Raw genomic sequence first — 18,364 nt, forward strand, 5'->3', positions numbered from 1 at the left:
TGTGCGCGTGCCACCAGAGTTCCGCGTGGGTGCGGCAAAGGCAAAAGTAAGGGATTCGATGAGCTACGGTTAGAATGTCCGGGCCACTTTGAACACACACGCACCTCGGTCCGATAATGGGTACTTGGCCCTCGATTGGGCCGGGATCAGCGTGCGTATGGCGCAATGTCTGCGGCTCCGCAACGATGTCAGCGTGCTCGGCCGGAGGGAGAGAAAGCACCAAAAACGGTTGCCGCGTTCCGCTCGCTCGCCCACGTCCAACAGGTATGCCTACCCAGCAGTGCAAGCAGAGTGGCAGGCAACAAGAGTTCTAGAAGGGGGCCCATAGCACGACGATCAAGGAGACGCAAGAGTCCTAGTCAAACGTGCACAGCAAGGCTGATCAGCGAAAAAAAAAAAGCAAAGAAACAGAGAGAGAGCAAAGGCGGGGAGTGGACGGGGAAGGGGTGGAAGAACGGATGCTTCCCGTCTTTGCTCTCTCCGAAACAAAACCAGAAACGAAGAAGCTAATGTCTCGCTTCTTCGTTTCAGCGCGTCCATGCTCCGGCACGCAACATGAGCTCCACTCCACGCTACAGCCGCCCTGCCACAGGCCCATCGCGTGGTGCCGAGCAGCGCTAGACACGCGGGCGCCCCACACAGCGCCCTGCGCCGACGCGGCCACCCGAGCACGGTCTCTGCCTCAGCCCCAAGCCCGCCCACCCACCCACCCACCCCCCAGGTCGCCTCACGGGTCGCTCCCGCTGTGCTGGTCGCCACCTGGCGCACCTCTCTCTCACTCACTCTGTCTGGGGGGTAGCTCAGGCTCCCATCACACCAGCGGCCAGTGAGGCGGCCCAAGGAGGTACGTGCGAGCCACGCGGGCACGCTTGCCTTCTATCCTAGGCATGGCACAAGCGTGCCCACGGCCGCAGCTCGCTGCGACGCAGCGCCATCCACGGCATCAACGCCGACATATCAGTAGCCACCGAAGAAAGAAGGGGGCGAAGGCAAAAAGTCGGAGAAGAGCAAAACCAACGCACGACACGAGAAGCGGCGGCGGCAACCAAGAGACGCGGATGCGAAAGGAGTCCCTTCACACGCCCAAGGAAAGAAAGGGCGAAAGAGCAGAAAGTGGCCCAAGCACATCCACACGCACCCCATCACACATGATCGGGTAAAGAACTGCCCTACCGCCCCACGCGGCTTCTTTCTTTCACCATCTTCCTCACTTGCTCACCGGTTGTGCACGATGTCGCTCACGTCCATCAATATATCCTCGTGCTTCAGTGTGTACTTGAGGTTCTCGGTGACGGAATAGCGGATGGGCGGAATGTTGCGCGTCTGCCCGCCTTCCTGGTTCGAGGTGTCCTCAATAACGCAGCCGTCGGCGCCGCCGTTGACGATGTACTCGTCGCTGCCGAAGCAGTACTTGTGCGCGAAGGCAACAAACATCATCTCTACGCAAATCAGCAAGTCCTGCAGCGCTGCCGGCGTGTCCTCGGCCTTCCAGTACGAGAAGGTGGGCAGAAGACCTGCGGCTGATATGAACTGGATGAGCAAGCCCTGCCAAAAGGAAAGGAAGATTACCGCCTTGACGCACAAAAACTTCAGGAACACATTGCGGCCCTCTATCAAGTCCTTCAAGCCCATGTAAAAGTAGAGTAACGCTGTGAAAGCCACTGTGATGGAGATGTTGTATACCAAGTACGTCCAGAACCTTCCCTTGGTAAGGTCAAACATGCTCGAGCCCATCGCGTTCTTGGCCGTGAGGATGAGAACAATAATCGTGACAAGCGGCTTCAGCAGCATAAACTGAAAGAGGCAGAGGCGGCAGTTTTGCACGAAGGTCGGTGTCACCTTGATGGGCTCCAGGTAGCAGAAAGGAAAGACCTGCCGCACCGGCGGGCGGTCCTCGATCATGAGGGTGCGGTACACCGTGTCGATGCCACCCATCAGAGCCATCATGAGCTGGAAGAAGGCGTAGATGACGTAGCTCTCGTACGTGTCGCGGATTAGGTTGAGATACTCTGCCGCGCCAGGGGCGAGGAGGCTGATCGAGGAGATCAGGGCGAACACGGGCACCATGAACAGAATGCGCACAATCTTCGTCTGGCACTCCGGGTCAGAGAAGCAGGTGAGATGCTCGAGAATTTGAAAGAGCGACAGCAGCATTGCGAAGATGGCACAGTAGCCGGCGATGAAGTTCGGCACCACACTCTGGTTTTTCAAGGCCATCGACAGGATAATGTAGATGAAGAGGAGCAGACCCACCACACAGGAAAAGGTGCCGACCCAGTAGTACATCTTGCGCCGCTCCGTCTTCCATCGCTGGAGAACAGAGAGAACGCTCATGGCGGTGAAGGTATGCGGGATACAGGCAGTGCACGAAAAGATGCGGGAGGCAACGCCGAACAGTGCAGCAGCAACGAAAAAAGAAAAGCATAAACAATGCGTCAGTACGCAGCGAAACGAAGACGACACGTCCAAGAAACTGCAGCCCCTCCTCTCGCGATCGTGTGCGCAGCCACCACCAGCAGCGCCCGGTTCGACAAAATGATGCGGCTGCAGAAACAGCGACAAATACAGAGGCGATACGAGCGCGCGCACACACAGATCCGTCGGATGGACGGCGAGACCTGCGCAACCACGAAACAAACAGAGGGAGGCACAAAGAAAATAAAAGCAAAAGGCGAAAAAAAAAAAAAGGAAGGGGAGGGGAGCTGGCGAAAGAAGAAAGTGGCCCTCGCGCAGTCGCGGAGACAAGAGTGAGCTGTATGTGGCTCTTGTGCAGCACGTGATAAAAACGTGTCGGTGCTCGGTGGTGCGTAGCGCAATGGCGGAAGCACAACAAACTCCCGGAAGAATGCAGCGGAGATGGTGATAGGAGAAATAATGCGCTCACTTCTCTCCCGCGCGCTTCGTCGGCAAATGATGTAGCGCAGTGATGACGAGGGAAGGTGGGACAGAGGCAGAGGAGGAGGAGGTACACGCTACGGGGTGTGGAAGGGGCTGCAAATATATAAATATGCGCTTTTTGTTGTGTGTGTGTGTGTGTGTGCTTGTCTCTTTGTTGCGCTGTAGTAGAAGTGTTCAAATACTGTCGGCATGCACGCAACGGAAGACACCCAAAGACACCGAGATAGAAGGACACAAGGCCAGAGAGAAGGCGTTGCCGCCGCGTGAGATGTTTCACCATGAGCAAGACCACACATGTGCCCAAAGGGGCGGCGCGCGGTACAGAATCTATCAAGCATCCGCGCATATCGGCAACGCTCCGTCGAGGAGACATCATGAAGGTTAACGAGAGAAGGAACAGAAACGGAGAGCACCGCGCGAGGCCATGCGCCGCATTAATATCGTCCGCATCCCATGAAAGTCACTGCTTGGTGAAAGGAGGAAGGGAGAGGGAAGGAGCTGCACTAAGCAGTGCTCATGCTAAGACGCTTCTTTTTCGTTAGCCTGCGTGTGAAGCAGAGAGAGAGAGTTGCACCAGTGCGCGAATACAACATCTGGGATGTGAGCTGCTCCCCTTTTCAGGGAGCCGACGTACCCGCACGGATGGCAGCGCGGCAGGCAAGTAAGGAAAGAAACAGCAGAAACATGCCACTCCAAGTCGTCAGGTGGGGATGAGGTCAAACAGGCTCAGTGAGAGTTCACGCGCCAGCTGCTGGGCAGTGCTTACCGGGATCCAGCAGTGGTAAGAGCGGTGTCGCTGCGAGACGACTGGCGTGAGCAAACCCCAAGCGACGAAGCCCTGCACGTACTGCAGAGCCACGTCCGCCGTTGTAAACTCGAGCGGGTCAATGTACGGCGTACACATTCTCAGCATCGCGTCGTAAAGAAAACTAAGTCGGCGTAACGTCACGACGTGGGCAGAGGCGGAGAGAACGGCGGCTTTGTGCGATTGACCTTTCGCCTCATACAGGGGCGGCTGGCGCTCGCCACTCCCCATGCAACCAAACACCTGGTGCTGCTGGCGTTTCGGCACGGCCCCACCGTAGAAGGCGGCGAAGGCAAGGAGCACCGCCGAATATCCCAGCCGCTTGAGGGCCATCACGAGCGTGCTCTGCGCGGACGCCGCGGCGCCAGATACAGCCATCGCCGATGAGTTGCCACCACCACCATCGCTCCGATACTGGCTCCAGGCTGCGGCGAAGTGGCGTGCATTCAGCCTCTTGACTGCGTCGGTAGTGGTGGACGCAGATACCGCCGCCTCTCCAGACTTCCCTGGCACCGCTGATGCGGCCGCCGCCACCTCCAGCAACAGCGGCGGGAGGATCTGGTACACGCGTTGAACCAGCAGACGAACGTCGCGGCTCACAACGGAAGAGCACATAGGCTGATGCGTCGCGTAATAAGTGAACGCATCCAGTACGGCGCGGTTCATTTCATCGGCACTCAGTGTGGTCGTCAGGGCAGCGTCCACCGTGTGTTCCGAGTCGTCCTCCTCCGACTCGGGGCCAGCTAGGAGTCGCCGCTGCTCTTCGAACTGATGGCGCAGCCACTGCACGATGCTCTTCGCCTCCGGTCGAGCAATGAAGTGGTACCGGAAGCAGTTAGACAGGCGCAACGGCAGCTCCGATATCAACCACAAAATAACAATGCAACGCTGCTCGGCAGGAGTGCGCAAATAGTGTGAGAGCCACAGATTCATCTCTTCTGTACTGTACTCCAACGCGTCGGCGTCGTCGACGACAAGGTGCAGCTCCGACTGTCCTGTGTGCGCCTCCACCCACTCGACGAGCGACGCGCCGAACTCCAACGGGCTGCACTCGTAGCTGAGACGCCGTCGCCGGGCATTGGGAAGCAGGCGATGTGTCAAGTGCCTCAGAAGCCCATGCGGCGCACTGCGCGCACTCACATACTCCATGCAGAAGGGTGCCGCGTCGCCGTCGCCACTGTGGACGGCCTGTCGCTCACGCGCCACCAGATACTCCAGGATGAGGGTAGTCTTGCCACTGCTCGGCGGGCCAACAACGCACACATATCCGGAGCCGAAGAGCACCGTGGCGTCCAGCTCGTCACGAAGATCCGCCATAGCCGACTGTGCGCTTACAAGTGTGTTTTCGAGAGCGTAAGCGTGTAAGCTTCTCTATCAATGAGTGACTGCCTTCGCAGGGTCGACGCTCCAATACGTTCTTCGCTGGCGCCTCAGGACACTCGCTGACAAGCATACCCCCGCCCGCCGCCCGCTTCTGCCAATCGAGGTTTCTTTCGATCACTGGTGTAGCGCGGATGTCACGGCAGAGGCGCCGTCGGTATGAATGCGCTTTTCTATGGGTGTGTGCCCGTTCCTTTTTTTTTCGCGGTGTGGCCAAGAGTACACTCAGCGAGAGGGGACAGAGGAGGGAGGCAGCGAAGGATAAAAGCTGGAGGGGGAGGGGGGCCGCCTTCTGCGATGCCGCGGACCATGAAAGCATGCGTACATGCAAAAGAGAGAAGGACGAGCGCACGCCACGTGCCGGCGATGGCTGCGTGCCTCTTCAAATTGCTCGCAAGCGCCTCGACGCAGGCGCACGCATCCATGTCCGTCCGCATGGTCACATCTTCGCCTTTGAAAAACAACAGCCGCGAAGAAGGAAGAAGATTCCACGAGCACTTCGCATTCTACACATCCGTGCCGCATCGTTTTTTTTCCCCCTTCGTCAACTCGCCAAGCTGAAGGAAGAGAACACGTGTGAGAGAAGGACAAGACAACAGCATCACAGCTGCCACCACCACCAGATCCCCGAGCGCTTCGTAACCTCAGAATCATGTCCTGCAGCAGTGCAGAAGAACTCCACGTGTGCACCCAAGGCGCGCCCCCCCCGCACACAGGCACAGACAGACACAAACGCGCGCACGCGCTATTCGAGCTTTTGTTCTCACCAAGACGCTCTGATCACGCGCGTGCGGGCGACCCTCCTTCGCAGCAGAGACGCTACGGCATGTCCTTGTACGCCTGTGTGTAGTTCCATCTGTTTGTCTTGAAGTGTCGTCGCTTGCTGAAGCGATTGCGAGCGTCACAGGCGGCCTGGTGCGAGGGATGGAAGCGCTTGTCGCGCATGAAGCGATGACGGAACTTGTGACCGCAGAACCAATGCGCAACGAAGTTCACGCTCGTCGGACGGAAGATCATCATGCTCGGCAACGTGGGTCGAAACATCATACAACTCGGAGCTGTGGCCCGGAAGAGCATCCGGTCAGTTGTTTCAGGAAAGCAGGACAACGGTGAGGTATAACTCCCGCGGCGGTCGTACTCTCCTTATGGTACAAACTCCTCTAGAAAGGGTGCGAGATCAGATCGGGTTGCACACACACAGAAGATATTCTGACCTCTCCGTACGCAGTGACCTACGCAATGCACACGCACTCAGAAGACAAAGGCGGGCGAGAGGAGCGTGCAGCCGGAGAGAGAGGCAACAGAACCGACGTGAGACGCGTAGAAAGGTAAGAAAGAGAGAAGATGAGTAGTGCTCATCAACCGCGGCACAAGCTGCTGCTTCGATGGAAAGACAGCCTCGGCGCCTACCATCCATGCGCGCACATAAGCAAAATCGTTCACAAAGAAACCGTGCAGTGTCATCTGCGTTCGAGATCTGGCTGCGGTGGCGTTATCGCGTACCCGAGAGTGCATCTTCGCTGTTGGTATGCTGTTCTCATTTCTTCTTTTTTTTTTCGAAGGGGGAGTTCTTCCCGGCGCCACCCCTTCTCTATGCCCATCATGTAGCTCAGCATCACCCTTACACTGTCGGTCTTGGCATTTCCTTTTAGGAGTTCTATGCATCACACGGTACCAGCTTCATCTCCGCTACTGTTGCTTGATGAGCTTCATGACACCTGCCACGAATGCCTCGAGATGCAAAATCGGCTTCGTTCCAAGCTTCATGTTGTGGTCGTATTTAGCGGCGAGCTCGATCAGCGGGTGCTGGAGGGCCGGCGCCACAGCCGTAAGCAAGCTATCCACCAGTGTCTTTAGGATGGTCTCACCCGAGATACACTGGGCGAGAAGATCGTAGAACTTGAGGCGCACCTCGTGCAGCTTCTTCGGCGTCTGCTCCGCCACAATGTCGTGCGAGATTTCGTCCAGAAACAACTTCCAGTCTGCCTGCGGTATAGCGGCACCGTTGCCGCTCCAATCCACCTTCGCCATAGCGGATGCCTCCAGCATCAGCAGCCCGCGGCGCAGGTTGCCGCCGGAGCGCAGAGCTAGTGAATTCAAGAACGCCGCCGACGGAAGAGGTCGGCCCTCGCCCTCGCACACGCGCTGCACGGCCAGCTTCAGGTTGTCCTTCGAGTGCGAGGCGACGCGGATGCCGAGGCAGCGGGACCGCAGCGGCGGGATAAGGCGCGAGGTTGAGTTGCAGAGGAGGAAGAGGCGGCAGGTGTTCATGTACTTCTCCATTGTTCGGCGAAGCGCATGTTGGGCACTGCGGCTCATCTTATCCACTTCGTTAAGCACCACCACCTTATATGGCACGTTCTTTCGGTTGCTGGCCGTGGTGTGCAGAGGTACCGTCTGCGCGATCTCGCGGATCATCTGCATGACGATGGCGCGATCATAGTTGCCGGCGTCAGACGGGTTGATATCGATGTGATGAGGTGAGCTAAGGGTAGCGATGTCCACGACCTTGCTGTCAGACACCTGCACGCTCTTGTGCTCCAGACGTACCGAATAGACGCTAGGGCCGTAGATTTCATGTAGCATGGCCATGGCACGCGTCTTCTTACCGCTGCCAGACGGACCGTAGAAGAGGAGGTGCGGAACATCTTGCGCCTTGGAAAGGCGGGTCAGCACCCCCTTGAGCTCCGGGTACAGCTCTACATCCTTGAGAGTCTTTGGTCGATACCGATCTACCCACAGCATGGCTGATGCAGCGCACACTCTCACGAGCGCAGAGGTGCCCGGAAAGGTTTAAAGACACGTTAGAGTGCGAGCCGCAGAGGATCGAAATATAAAAAACGCCGCCGCACTGTCTGTTCCGTGTGCTCCCTCTATGAGAGAGTCTGTCGAGATATTCTGTGGGCTTTTCTCTTCAATGTGTGCGCCACTGTGCAGCAGCCACGAGTAGAGCGGGAGCCACGTGTGAAATGCGCGCGTCGCAGTAATTCCGAGCTATCGCTCACGCAGCGCCAGCATTAGAGGAGGGAGGGGCGTGGAGGCAGATAGAAAGCAACCCACTTGCTCACGCCTTGGATGAAGCAGCCCTTCCACGACACGGTCGCTGAAAAGCCATTCATGGCAAAATGAGGCTACTCTTCGGCGTCGCTCACTCTTGCCTACGCCAAGCCGTTTTGAGGCGACTACGCCACTGAAAGACAGAGATACCGCCAACGCCTCTTGTACTCGTATTTGCTTTCGCCTCGCCGCTTTCATTCGTGGCGCGCGGATGAGCCTCACTGAAAGTCGTCAAGCATACACCATGAAAGAATAACAAAACAGCCTCCCTTCTCTGCAGAGAGGGGCCAACGTGGGCAGCGCACACTCGCGCCTCGGCGATAGGAAGCGAAGGAGCCGTGAGAAACAAAAGCAAAGAGCACACGGAGAACAAAAAAGGCTTTCATCGTTCCAGCGCGTCCATGCTCCGGCACGCAACATGAGCTCCACTCCACGCTACAGCCGCCCTGCCACAGACCCATCGCGTGGTGCCGAGCAGCGCTAGACATGCGGGCGCCCCACACAGCACCCTGCGCCGACGCGGCCACCCGAGCACGGTCTCTGCCTCAGCCCCAAGCCCGCCCACCCACCCACCCACCCCCCAGGTCGCCTCACGGGTCGCTCCCGCTGTGCTGGTCGCCACCTGGCGCACCTCTCTCTCACTCACTCTGTCTGGGGGGTAGCTCAGGCTCCCATCACACCAGCGGCCAGTGAGGCGGCCCAAGGAGGTACGTGCGAGCCACGCGGGCACGCTTGCCTTCTATCCTAGGCATGGCACAAGCGTGCCCACGGCCGCAGCTCGCTGCAACGCAGCGCCATCCACGACATCAACGCCGACATATCAGCACCGCTGAATCGCTCTCACCTCCACCCCCACGCCGTGGGGGTACTTTTGAGCCTGCCACCACCACATGCAGCTGTGCGTTCGCGGGGACATACGGGGGGAGGGGGAGGGGGTCTGCAGGGCTTGCTCGCATGTGCCGCGACAGGTGGGACGCCGCCATGAGTCTCTGGCAGCAGGGGCGTTCCACCTTCTCCTGAGTCTGCACGCCTCTGACAGGCGTGGGAATGTCAAGCGGAAGGGGCGCTCGAAGAAACGCACGTCCACAGGCACGCACACGGGTCCACTGATGTGAGTGGCAAAAAAGGGGAAAGAGGAACTGAAAGAGGGGTTTAGAGCGACAGCGAGTTGCGACGCGCTAGTCAGAGGCGTTGTCAAGTTGTTGGGGGAACGATACGGGGTGAGCGGTGGGGTCAGGGGGTGAAGGGGGAGGAGGGGGGTGGCGCTGGCGCTGACGCGGAGACCGAATAAGAGAGGGGGATGGCGAGAGAGCAACTTTTGATGCACATGCTATGTGTTTGGTCGGGCTTGCCTCCGCCGACAGCGGAGGTGAGGCTTCACCCATCGATTCGTGCTCACTTACCACACTCTTTTTCGATGCATTTCCTCTTCCCTATCAGTGTCTCGCCCGCCGTGCCCTCACCCCTACCCGCTGTACTCTGGGACTCAGCACTCACACATGCATGCGCATATAGAGCACTACGCACCCCTAGAGGCACACCTGGGCCACGCCCGTCTAACAGCCGCGCCCGATGATAAAGGTGGTGACCAGCTCGATGCCCAGCCACCCCGAGGCGTTCGCTGGGAGGGAACGTAGAAAACATGCTGTGTAGCCCCTGTAGAAGGCACTCACCCCACCGGCCGCGTACGTTGTGCAGATGATGTCGGAAATGGACACCTTCTTCTTGGAGGCCTGCACGCAGGTCTTGAGAAAGTCGCACGGGTAGTTGCTCGTCCAGAAGCACATGCCGGCGACCATACCGCTCAGCATCGGCACCACCACCTCGCGGCCGGCTGCCATCGAGGCAAGCGGTGTGTCGAGCAGCGTGGTCCGCGCCGTCTGGCATCCCATAAAGTAAAACGGCAGGCCAATCAGATGAGACATTAGTGTCGGGGTGTAGCCGGAGAAGATGCCTCGGTAGCCCTCCACTCGAATGATGTGAAGCAGGCACGAAACAGGCCCAGCCACCGTGGAAGACTCCTTGCCACCCTGGCCGAGCATCTGCAACTGAACCTTCACTTTCTCCACAGGCGCCACAGTCAGCACATAAAGAGGTGTGGTGAGCTGGGCCGCGACGGCGGTGCACCACAGCGGCGGCGGGGTGTGTGGGCCCTGCTCCGGCAAGGCCATCAGGCTGTTCATAGTCTGGCTGAGGCTGAAGAGCGCAGCGTTTTGAAAGCCGCAGAAAAGGAGTTGCGGTGTGACGCCGCTGTAGAAGCCGCGGATGCCCTCGTCCTTCTACGTGTTCCACACGCAGGAAGAGATGGAGGGGAAGATGCCGTTCTGTACGCGGAACTTGATCGCGTCGAAGGGGTGGCTGGAGGCTGCCTGCATCACTCCGCCCACGGTGCCTCCCACGAAACGACAGAGGATGAACAGGTGGTCTTTGGAAAGGTCACCGTGAGACGGCGAGGCCGCCGACGCGGCCGCCATCGCGATGAAAGACGCGCAATCACAGCCGTGCAAAGTGTCTTGTTAGACAGCGCTGCGCGGAGCACCCAGTACAAGCGGAGGAGCAGTACGAGCGCATACGCACGGGCAGCGACTCGGTGCGCCGGGTGAGAGATGACAAGAGCAGATGAAGAGAAAGAGGATAAAGACTGCGTCAGCGTGACTTAGCCTGTGAAGTTCGCGCGGAAATCAGCGGTGCACGAATGAGCGCCGCCGATGGAGCAGCCGCACCTCCGGTAAGCCACGACGATTCATGTGAAAGCAGAGGTGCGGAAGGTGATACAAGGAGGAGTTGAGAAATTGTAGGGAAGGGAGATGGCACCGCAACAGTCAAATGCTTTCTAGCTTGCATGCCGTCGAAAACGTGTAGCCGCCGCCGCACAGAGCCTCCACGCGCTACATCGGACGCCAGCAGCATACCTTCGGGCGTGGCCACAAAAAAAAAGCGAGAGTGCGTGAGCGAGATCGAGATCGAGAGAGAGAGAGAGACGGCACCCGTTGCTTTCACCGCAGCATCACTGATCGACGACACCTATGCTTCCCTTTTGCGCTGCTGAGTTCACCCACATGTGTTTTATTCTTTTGTTGTTGAGTAACATCGACATCGAAACCGAACTACCCACGCACGCGCGTCACAGCAAATCGCTCCTCCCGACGCGCCACGGTCATTCGATCCGTCATGAGAACTACTGTACATGAAAGGAGTACGAACGGAAAGGAAGTCAGGCAATGTCAAAAGCGCTTGTGTTGACAGTGTCGAGGAAAGGGCAAGGGTGTTGCGGGTGCGGGGGAGGGGGAGAGGCTACCACGATGGGGATGATGAGTGGTCGCGGTGGAGAGAGGCACACACCTCCGAAGAGAGCGCAGCATATCTTGAAGAGGCCGAGGAAGCGAGAAGAGGGTAGGAGGGCAGAACATCCACAGCAAAGAGCGCCACAAACTCTGCGTGCGTGTAGGTAATGCTCTTCCCACGTGCTTGACTCAGTGAGGGGGTGGGGGCAAAGGGTCGGGGCGCGGAGAGGCGAGTGCCAAAGAAACCGGCGAAAACGGCAGGTACGCTGAACACGTTGTCCAGCAGTGCCGTTTCGGCTCTCATTGTTCTCTCGTCGCTGTTGCTCGCACTGCGTGTCACGACGCACAGCAACCGCAGGGATAGGGAGGAACAACAGTGGCGATGCTACCGTGCGCCTACATGCGCCCCAACGGCGGTGGTGATCCGCTACTTGCGCTTGAGGAATTGCCGGCGGCGGAAGAGGTCCGCATGGTTGAGCATTTTGCGCCCCATTGGCGAGGCGCAGACCTCCTCGAAGGAGCACGTCGCTGCGGTGCCGAAGAGAAGCCGCAAATTCATTTTGCTACAGGGGTCTGGTTGGTCCATCAGACGCGCATTTGTCGCCTTGAGGTGGCACAGAGCGTCCATCTCATCCAAGGAGACGCGGCCCTCTGCGCCGGGTGCGGAGAGAACATGGAAAGCCTTTTGAGCGCCACGGATCGGCTGCGGGTCGGCACACAAGAAGCCGAGCAGTATGTGCGGTTGAAGAATCTGGTTGGCGGCGTCGTGGAACGTGCACCACAGAATGCGCATGTAGGCCTCCACAAGCGCTTCATCGAGGTAGTGGTCCAAGAAGAACGACTTTTCGAAGAACTGCTCCTCGGTGAGCCCGCAAACCCCGAGGGCAGCACGCGTCTTCAGCAGGTCCTGCAGCGACATCTCGCGAATGCCTCGCTGCGCCGTGGCGGATGTCGGCGTCCTTGCCGTAGTGGCCGGTGTGACCCAGAAGAGTAAGTGCACAATGACATCACGCCAGTCTACAAAACCGGTGCGCTGTGAATCGAAGGTGCTAAAGAGCTCCTCGCGAGTCTTTCGTGTCATGTGCGCCGTGTCCAGACCGATAACCGCGGCCTCAGCGTAGTCGTCGTCCTCTACGAAAAGCATAAAGTCGAAGTGGCTCAGCTGGTAGTCGGGCGCGACGCAGCGGAACTGCTGGGCGAGCTCGAGGAGTCGCACCGCCGTCAGCCCGGGGTGAACCATGAGCTGCGGATCCGTCAGCTTGGCAAAGAGCGGCACGTCTGTGAGGAAGCTGCGGCGCTCCTCACTTGTGGAGCCGATCTTCGTTGGCATTGGCGACGTGCAGCCCACCGCTTCGGCGGTGCTGCCAGCGTTCTTTGAAGCACACGGAGGCCTCTCTCCGAGCACAGCAAAGGTGGTGCAGCCCAGGTGCATCGCGGGGCTCTTTTTCTCCGCCTCCACACACTCACGCAAAACGTACACGGCCGTGTTTGCGGCAGCGGCCTCTCGTGCCATCACGTCTAAGAGGCTCGCCTCCATTCGTGTGCGCATCTTCTTTGCGTGCGCCTCCGCCTCCTTCAGCAACATTTGCCCACAAGAGTGAATCGCCGCCACCCGCGAGGTGGCGGCGACCCTTTCCGCTTCCATGAAGCCGTAACACTTGGCTGCGGCGATGGCGAAGATGGAGGTGGGTGGTGCAGGGCTGTTGACCGCGCTGCCGCTGCCGCCACTGACGCCACTGCCGGCGCGCTTTGGCGTCTTCCCATGCGCATCCACGACGGCCTTCAGCTTATCCGTGATAGAGGAGAAGCCGTTCAGCACCCCCTGCGCCACCTCCGCAAGCTGGTCCTCAGCGATCTTCTCATTCGGCTCGTCGGCTACCTTATGCGACTTCTTCGTTGACGTCACTCGCTTCTCCTTGGTTGATTTTACGCCCGGCGAAACCGACGGCGAAGTGTCCCCGGCGGCGCTGGTCGATTGCGTCGGCCGGTCTGGGGTGTTCATCGACGTCAGCGGTATGTCCACCTCGACATCGTCGAACCCCAGAGGCTCACCTGTGACAGCGCCGAGAAAGAAGGAGAAAAGGTGCATCGCGAAGAAGTATCGATCCGCCTCGGCCTGTAAGAGGCGGGTGAATGCCTGACACACAAGCGTCTGCCAGCCCCCCATGAAGCTTGCCGCGCTGGTCAAGGTGTCAAGCAAGCCCCTCGCCTCGCCGTCGCGTAAGGCGATGCACCTGTGCAGTGCCTCGTCCAGCGCGTCTAGGGAGAGATGCAGCTCCGCCTTGCACGCTGGCGGTACACGCATGGAGGCCGGCAGCGAGTCGAAGCACCGCTGGAAGCGGTTCAGGATGGCCTGCTTGTCGTCCGGTCGCTTCCAGTATAAAGCCATTTGCGACTCTACGCTCGTGTAGTAGCGGAGAAAGAGCTGCACCAGGTGCGTCATGCTGCTCCAGGTGCCGGCGTAGGAGCCCTCGTAGAGGTCCGTGAAATTTGCCAGAGCCTTTAAGATGACGCCCGCTGCAGCGGCGCTCAGCGTGGTCGCCGACGAGCCGGACGTCTTCGCCACGGTGGCTTGGAGGGCTGGCGGGATCGGGGCGCCTTTCTCGGTGTAGAGCTCAATGAGCCGCAGCCGCTCCGCTTCCCGGGCAGCCTTCTGCAACTGCCACGTCGTCTCCAACTCGCTCAGCCGAGCAGCGGAAGCGTCGTGCTCGTGGAGCAGCTGTCGGCTAATGCGAAAGTGGGAGATGATTTGATCCACCGCCTCCAGCGCCTCCTTTTGCACGCCGTCGGCTGGGCCGTCGCCCGCCAGTTCGTAGACCCGGGCAAAGGTGGGCCGCTCTGACTGCTGCGCCAACCATCGGCGTGTGGCACCCCACCCCTCCATGTGGTGAAAGACAGCTTCATGCAGCTCCACCGACGACGTATCGAGGCGACACAGCGGCATCATGTAGGGCAGCCGCTCTTGGGGCGGTGGATTGTAGGTGAGGTGGTACCTCGCGCCTGTCTCGCAGTCCGTGCGCAGCCCTGCAAAGCGGTGAAACACCTCCTCCGGGGCACAGCTGATGTGCAGCACACCGGAGAGCACCGTAGGGAGGGAGGCGAGCTCACGTTCAGCCCGCGCCACAAACGCGCGCTCCGCCTCTTGGGCGGCCTCCGTGTTCTCCACCTCCGGTAGCTCCGCAGGGGGAAGGGCGGCGAGATCCACCTTCTTGAGGGGCCGCGCCTTTGGCTCCGGCTTCGCGGGCATGTCGTACTCCGAAGAGGGATGATCGGGCAGACGCAAAAGGAGAGGAAGATCCCCTGCCGTCGCCTCCTCGTCTGCCGCGCTGCCGCCGCCACCGACTAGAGCAGTCAATGACAGGCCCCATCGCTGCGCAACCTTGAGGTACGGGTGCAGCAGCGGATTGCTGAGTCGCTGCGCCAGCATCTTGTAAGCGTCGACGGAGCGGACAACACCCTCGAGTAGAACGGCGTCATATGGCAAAGCCTCACGTGCGTTTCGCAGCTCCGTCAGCTGCAGACACAGCAGATCCATCATGAGCTCCACGCTCACGGCGCCGCCGTCCAAAAGCGTCTCTTGCAGGCAGCGCCCGAGTTCAGCCCAGTCATCGGCGCCTTCCTCCTCTTTCTCCATCACGTCTGAAGAGGCGACTTGCAGGGCGCGCTGCACCAGCGTCTCGTCTGAGATGCACAGGAGGCGGTATTTCGACTTCAAAAAGTTGGTCAAGAGACTCTTGCCGCTGTACTTGGGGCCATCTACTACCAAGATGGGCACCGAGCACAGACAATGCACCTGCGCCAGCGGTGGCTTGGGTTGCTGCTGCCCGTAACAGAACTCTAGCAGAGCAAGAAATGCGGGGCTCGACTGAGCATACGGGCTGCCGTGGAAGATGTGGTGAAACGCCTCCCGCACGGCTGAAACAGCGACGTCGTCGGCCGAGCTCAGCCGCCGCAGCGTCGCCTCCACCGAAAACGCTGCGAGCAGCGTTGTGCCTGCGTGGTCGAGGTGGTTCTCCTCTAGTTCACTCAAGCACTGCGCAGCGTGTCCCATCATGTCTTCCAATGTTGCCTGCACCGCAGCGTTTCGGTCGGCAAGCAGCTGAGCGGCGTACCGCGCGTTCAAGTCCACCCATCGTGCCTGATCGGTCTCCTCCACGCTGCGCTGCTCATCCACCTCTCGCTGATGCATGCGTTCAAGGAAGGCGACGTCGCGCAACTGTTTCTGTTTCTTGGCAGACTCGATATCGAGCTGGCGGGTAATGGAGCGCTCGCACACCTTCGACCAGCAGGCTGCAGTGCTTCGAAGCGTGAGCATCACCCTCTCCTCCGCGGTGGAGCGGCGATCACTGTGGAAGCGAACGTCTCTCAGAAAGCAACTGCGGGCATGCGCGATGCGCGTTTTGAGGAGGTCATCTTGGTATTCGTTGCGCAGCTTGCGACGGCATTCACGACTGTTGCGATCCTCCTCGCGTGCCTGCGCGATAGAGGCGCGGTAGTCGTCCTCGACGCTCATATGCCCAGTGCGTCCCCCCACCCCTGAAAGTACGTGCGCGTAGGCTGGGTGTGGGTGCGGCTACTAGGGTGGAGAGAACGGTGGCCACAGACACACGAGTACAGCGTTTTCTTCCCTCCAGTACGCAGTGCGAAGCCAAGAGGAGAAACACAACCGCAACAGCACAGTGCAGCGACGATGGTGGCCGGCGCGGCACAATTATGATGAGAGTTCGGCGACAGGGCACGCGGGGTGGAAGAGCGAAGCAAGAGAAGGGATGGGTGCGTTCAGGGGGAGAGAAAAGAGGGAGCAGGTACGCACGAATGGATAAGATGAGAACCTGTGCAGCGGGGTCGCACGAGCGGCGCTGTCCGCCTTCATGATGGCCGCAGGTAAGACGTTGACTGTGTTGGCGTGCGCGCGCGTGTTTGCGTCTGGCGTAGTTGACAGGGCCCGGCGAGCCTCTACTTGGTTTTGGCCTTCTTCTTTCTTGGGCTCCCGCCTCCGTACACCTGCAGACGCGCGCACACGTCTTTACATGGTCCACAAACACAAAAACGAAGACAATATCGGCACATGCATATGCGCACGCGTGCACGCGTGCCGTCACGCTGCGCATGAGCGCCAGGTACACGCTCGAAGGGGCCACGTGCATTTTTTCGAGAACAGGCGGACAGGCGACAAAGAGGAAAGAAACCGGTAGCGGGCTTCCTGCAAGATGCGCCGTAACATGAAGCCGAAGAAACGGCCCATGCCTCAGCAGCTAGCTCAGAGATTGCGACTCCACGGCTGGGCACCCTTCGGCGCAGGCTTCGTAACGTTGATGCGCCGCATCGCCTGATTGTACTCGTTGTAAGTCTTGAAGAAATTAAGAACGGGGTGGCGCGCCTGCCGCCAATGTAGACGGCCCTGCCTCCACAGCCGCAAATCCACTGTCAAGCGCTTGCATGACGGGTGGAACAGATATGCGAAGAGCATTGGCGTGACGTAGCGACAGGTGTCCGAGATAAAGGCCCAGGCCCAGTTCTCACCGGTGAAGATGGCCTCCGCCTTCATGATTTTCTGCTCCACTACGAAGTAGGCCGTGCCCTTGCGGTGCGGGTCATCCACGAACTGGTTACGTGCTGCGCCCACCACCTCCAGCGCATGCTGAATCTCCTGAACGTCATCGACTTGCGACTCCAAAATACGTTTCTGCCGCGTGTCGTACACGCGCTTCTGAACACCGTACATGACGCGATCAGAGTAGCGCTGCCGCTTGTAGTACTTGGGAAACACCATTGTCCGAGTGCAGCGGTAAAACCCATAAAGGTGCACCAGCGCAATAGGATAGCAGGCGTACGGTATAAGCATTGAGTACAGGAAGGCACGGATGGGTGGTATCACCATGCCAAAGTCGATATAGCCGAGGCGATCGCGCGTGCGGCTGCGCGTGTGCAGCGGCTCTTCCCAGAGGTCGGTCAGGAGGAGGCCGTGAAGCGTCCAAGTGGTATCCGCAGAGGCCTGCGGCCTCCACGCCGGGCCACCCGTGCGCTCCGGGAAGTGCGCGGCCAACGACGGCAAGGAAGAAGTGGGGGAGCTGGATGCCATGATTGCGGCGCCTCTCTCACTCTGTGGGGGATGGGGGTCTGTGTGAGCGCACGGGTTGTTGAGCGTCGCAAAACGGACACCTACAGAAGAGACAAGGGCCAGCTTCCGAGTATATGGACAGAGAAAAGAGGACGAAACCGATGCTGTCTGCGGACAACCTCGCACCGATTCCGTTGCCATCTAGCCAACAACGCCATTGCGAGATATCCAGAGAGAGGCCGTGGCGTCGTCTAGGCCGCCCGCCTTCGCGCAAGCACGGCAGAAAGGCGGAAACAGAGAGCAGGCAGGGGCTGCGCGCGCCTGGCGACTCACCGCCGTGAGGCAAGTGTCCAGCTGCTAGCAGATTAGAACATCTAAAATGGACGACTGTGGCTGCATATCTTGCTTTAATGCAGCTCTGCTCTGCACTTCATCTACGCCTCCGCCGCACACACGTAAGACACACAGACACGTTCCGACAGGCACGCATATTTGTGAGCATCTCTGTGACTTTGATGTCATCCTTGAGGGCTGGGCAAAAAGGCAATCGCTTCCACTCCGGAAGCGCACGCATCGAGTAGACCCTGGCTCAGTCTTTTCTGTTCGCCAACTCGTCAAACCCTCCACCGAGAATGATCTAAGCTCATCTCGACATGACTTCCCTACAACCCATCGCGTGGTGCCGAGCAGCGCTAGACACGCGGGCGCCCCACACAGCGCCCTGCGCCGACGCGGCCACCCGAGCACGGTCTCTGCCTCAGCCCCAAGCCCGCCCACCCACCCACCCACCCCCCAGGTCGCCTCACGGGTCGCTCCCGCTGTGCTGGTCGCCACCTGGCGCACCTCTCTCTCACTCACTCTGTCTGGGGGGTAGCTCAG

The 18,364-nt window shown here is 59.5% G+C and overlaps 6 protein-coding genes across 6 annotated transcripts; all 6 read right to left on the bottom strand.

Annotated features, from left to right (window-relative positions):
• Positions 1–1,215: 1,215 nt before the first annotated feature.
• Positions 1,216–2,334, bottom strand: LDBPK_367000 (hypothetical protein, conserved; the record flags this gene model as incomplete). The annotated part of the gene is made up of 1 exon (XM_003865763.1): positions 1,216–2,334. One exon carries the CDS (start codon positions 2,332–2,334, stop codon positions 1,216–1,218), a length of 1,119 nt encoding a protein of 372 aa, XP_003865811.1.
• Positions 2,335–3,598: 1,264 nt separating this feature from the next.
• LDBPK_367010 (hypothetical protein, conserved) lies at positions 3,599–5,020 on the bottom strand (the record flags this gene model as incomplete). Its single annotated transcript, XM_003865764.1, has 1 exon — positions 3,599–5,020. One exon carries the CDS (start codon positions 5,018–5,020, stop codon positions 3,599–3,601), a length of 1,422 nt encoding a protein of 473 aa, XP_003865812.1.
• Positions 5,021–6,772: 1,752 nt separating this feature from the next.
• On the bottom strand, positions 6,773–7,828 carry LDBPK_367020 (replication factor C, subunit 5, putative; the record flags this gene model as incomplete). The annotated part of the gene is made up of 1 exon (XM_003865765.1): positions 6,773–7,828. The coding sequence occupies one exon, from the start codon at positions 7,826–7,828 to the stop codon at positions 6,773–6,775; it is 1,056 nt and encodes a 351-aa protein (XP_003865813.1).
• Positions 7,829–9,696: 1,868 nt separating this feature from the next.
• LDBPK_367030 (mitochondrial carrier protein, putative) lies at positions 9,697–10,311 on the bottom strand (the record flags this gene model as incomplete). The annotated part of the gene is made up of 1 exon (XM_003865766.1): positions 9,697–10,311. The coding sequence occupies one exon, from the start codon at positions 10,309–10,311 to the stop codon at positions 9,697–9,699; it is 615 nt and encodes a 204-aa protein (XP_003865814.1).
• A 1,540-nt stretch (positions 10,312–11,851) lies between these two features.
• Positions 11,852–15,937, bottom strand: LDBPK_367040 (hypothetical protein, conserved; the record flags this gene model as incomplete). Its single annotated transcript, XM_003865767.1, has 1 exon — positions 11,852–15,937. One exon carries the CDS (start codon positions 15,935–15,937, stop codon positions 11,852–11,854), a length of 4,086 nt encoding a protein of 1,361 aa, XP_003865815.1.
• A 747-nt stretch (positions 15,938–16,684) lies between these two features.
• LDBPK_367050 (hypothetical protein, conserved) lies at positions 16,685–17,506 on the bottom strand (the record flags this gene model as incomplete). The annotated part of the gene is made up of 1 exon (XM_003865768.1): positions 16,685–17,506. One exon carries the CDS (start codon positions 17,504–17,506, stop codon positions 16,685–16,687), a length of 822 nt encoding a protein of 273 aa, XP_003865816.1.
• Between the last annotated feature and the right edge of the window lie 858 nt (positions 17,507–18,364).

This window comes from Leishmania donovani, chromosome 36 (assembly GCF_000227135.1).
Source record: "Leishmania donovani BPK282A1 complete genome, chromosome 36".
NCBI lineage: Eukaryota > Euglenozoa > Kinetoplastea > Trypanosomatida > Trypanosomatidae > Leishmania > Leishmania donovani.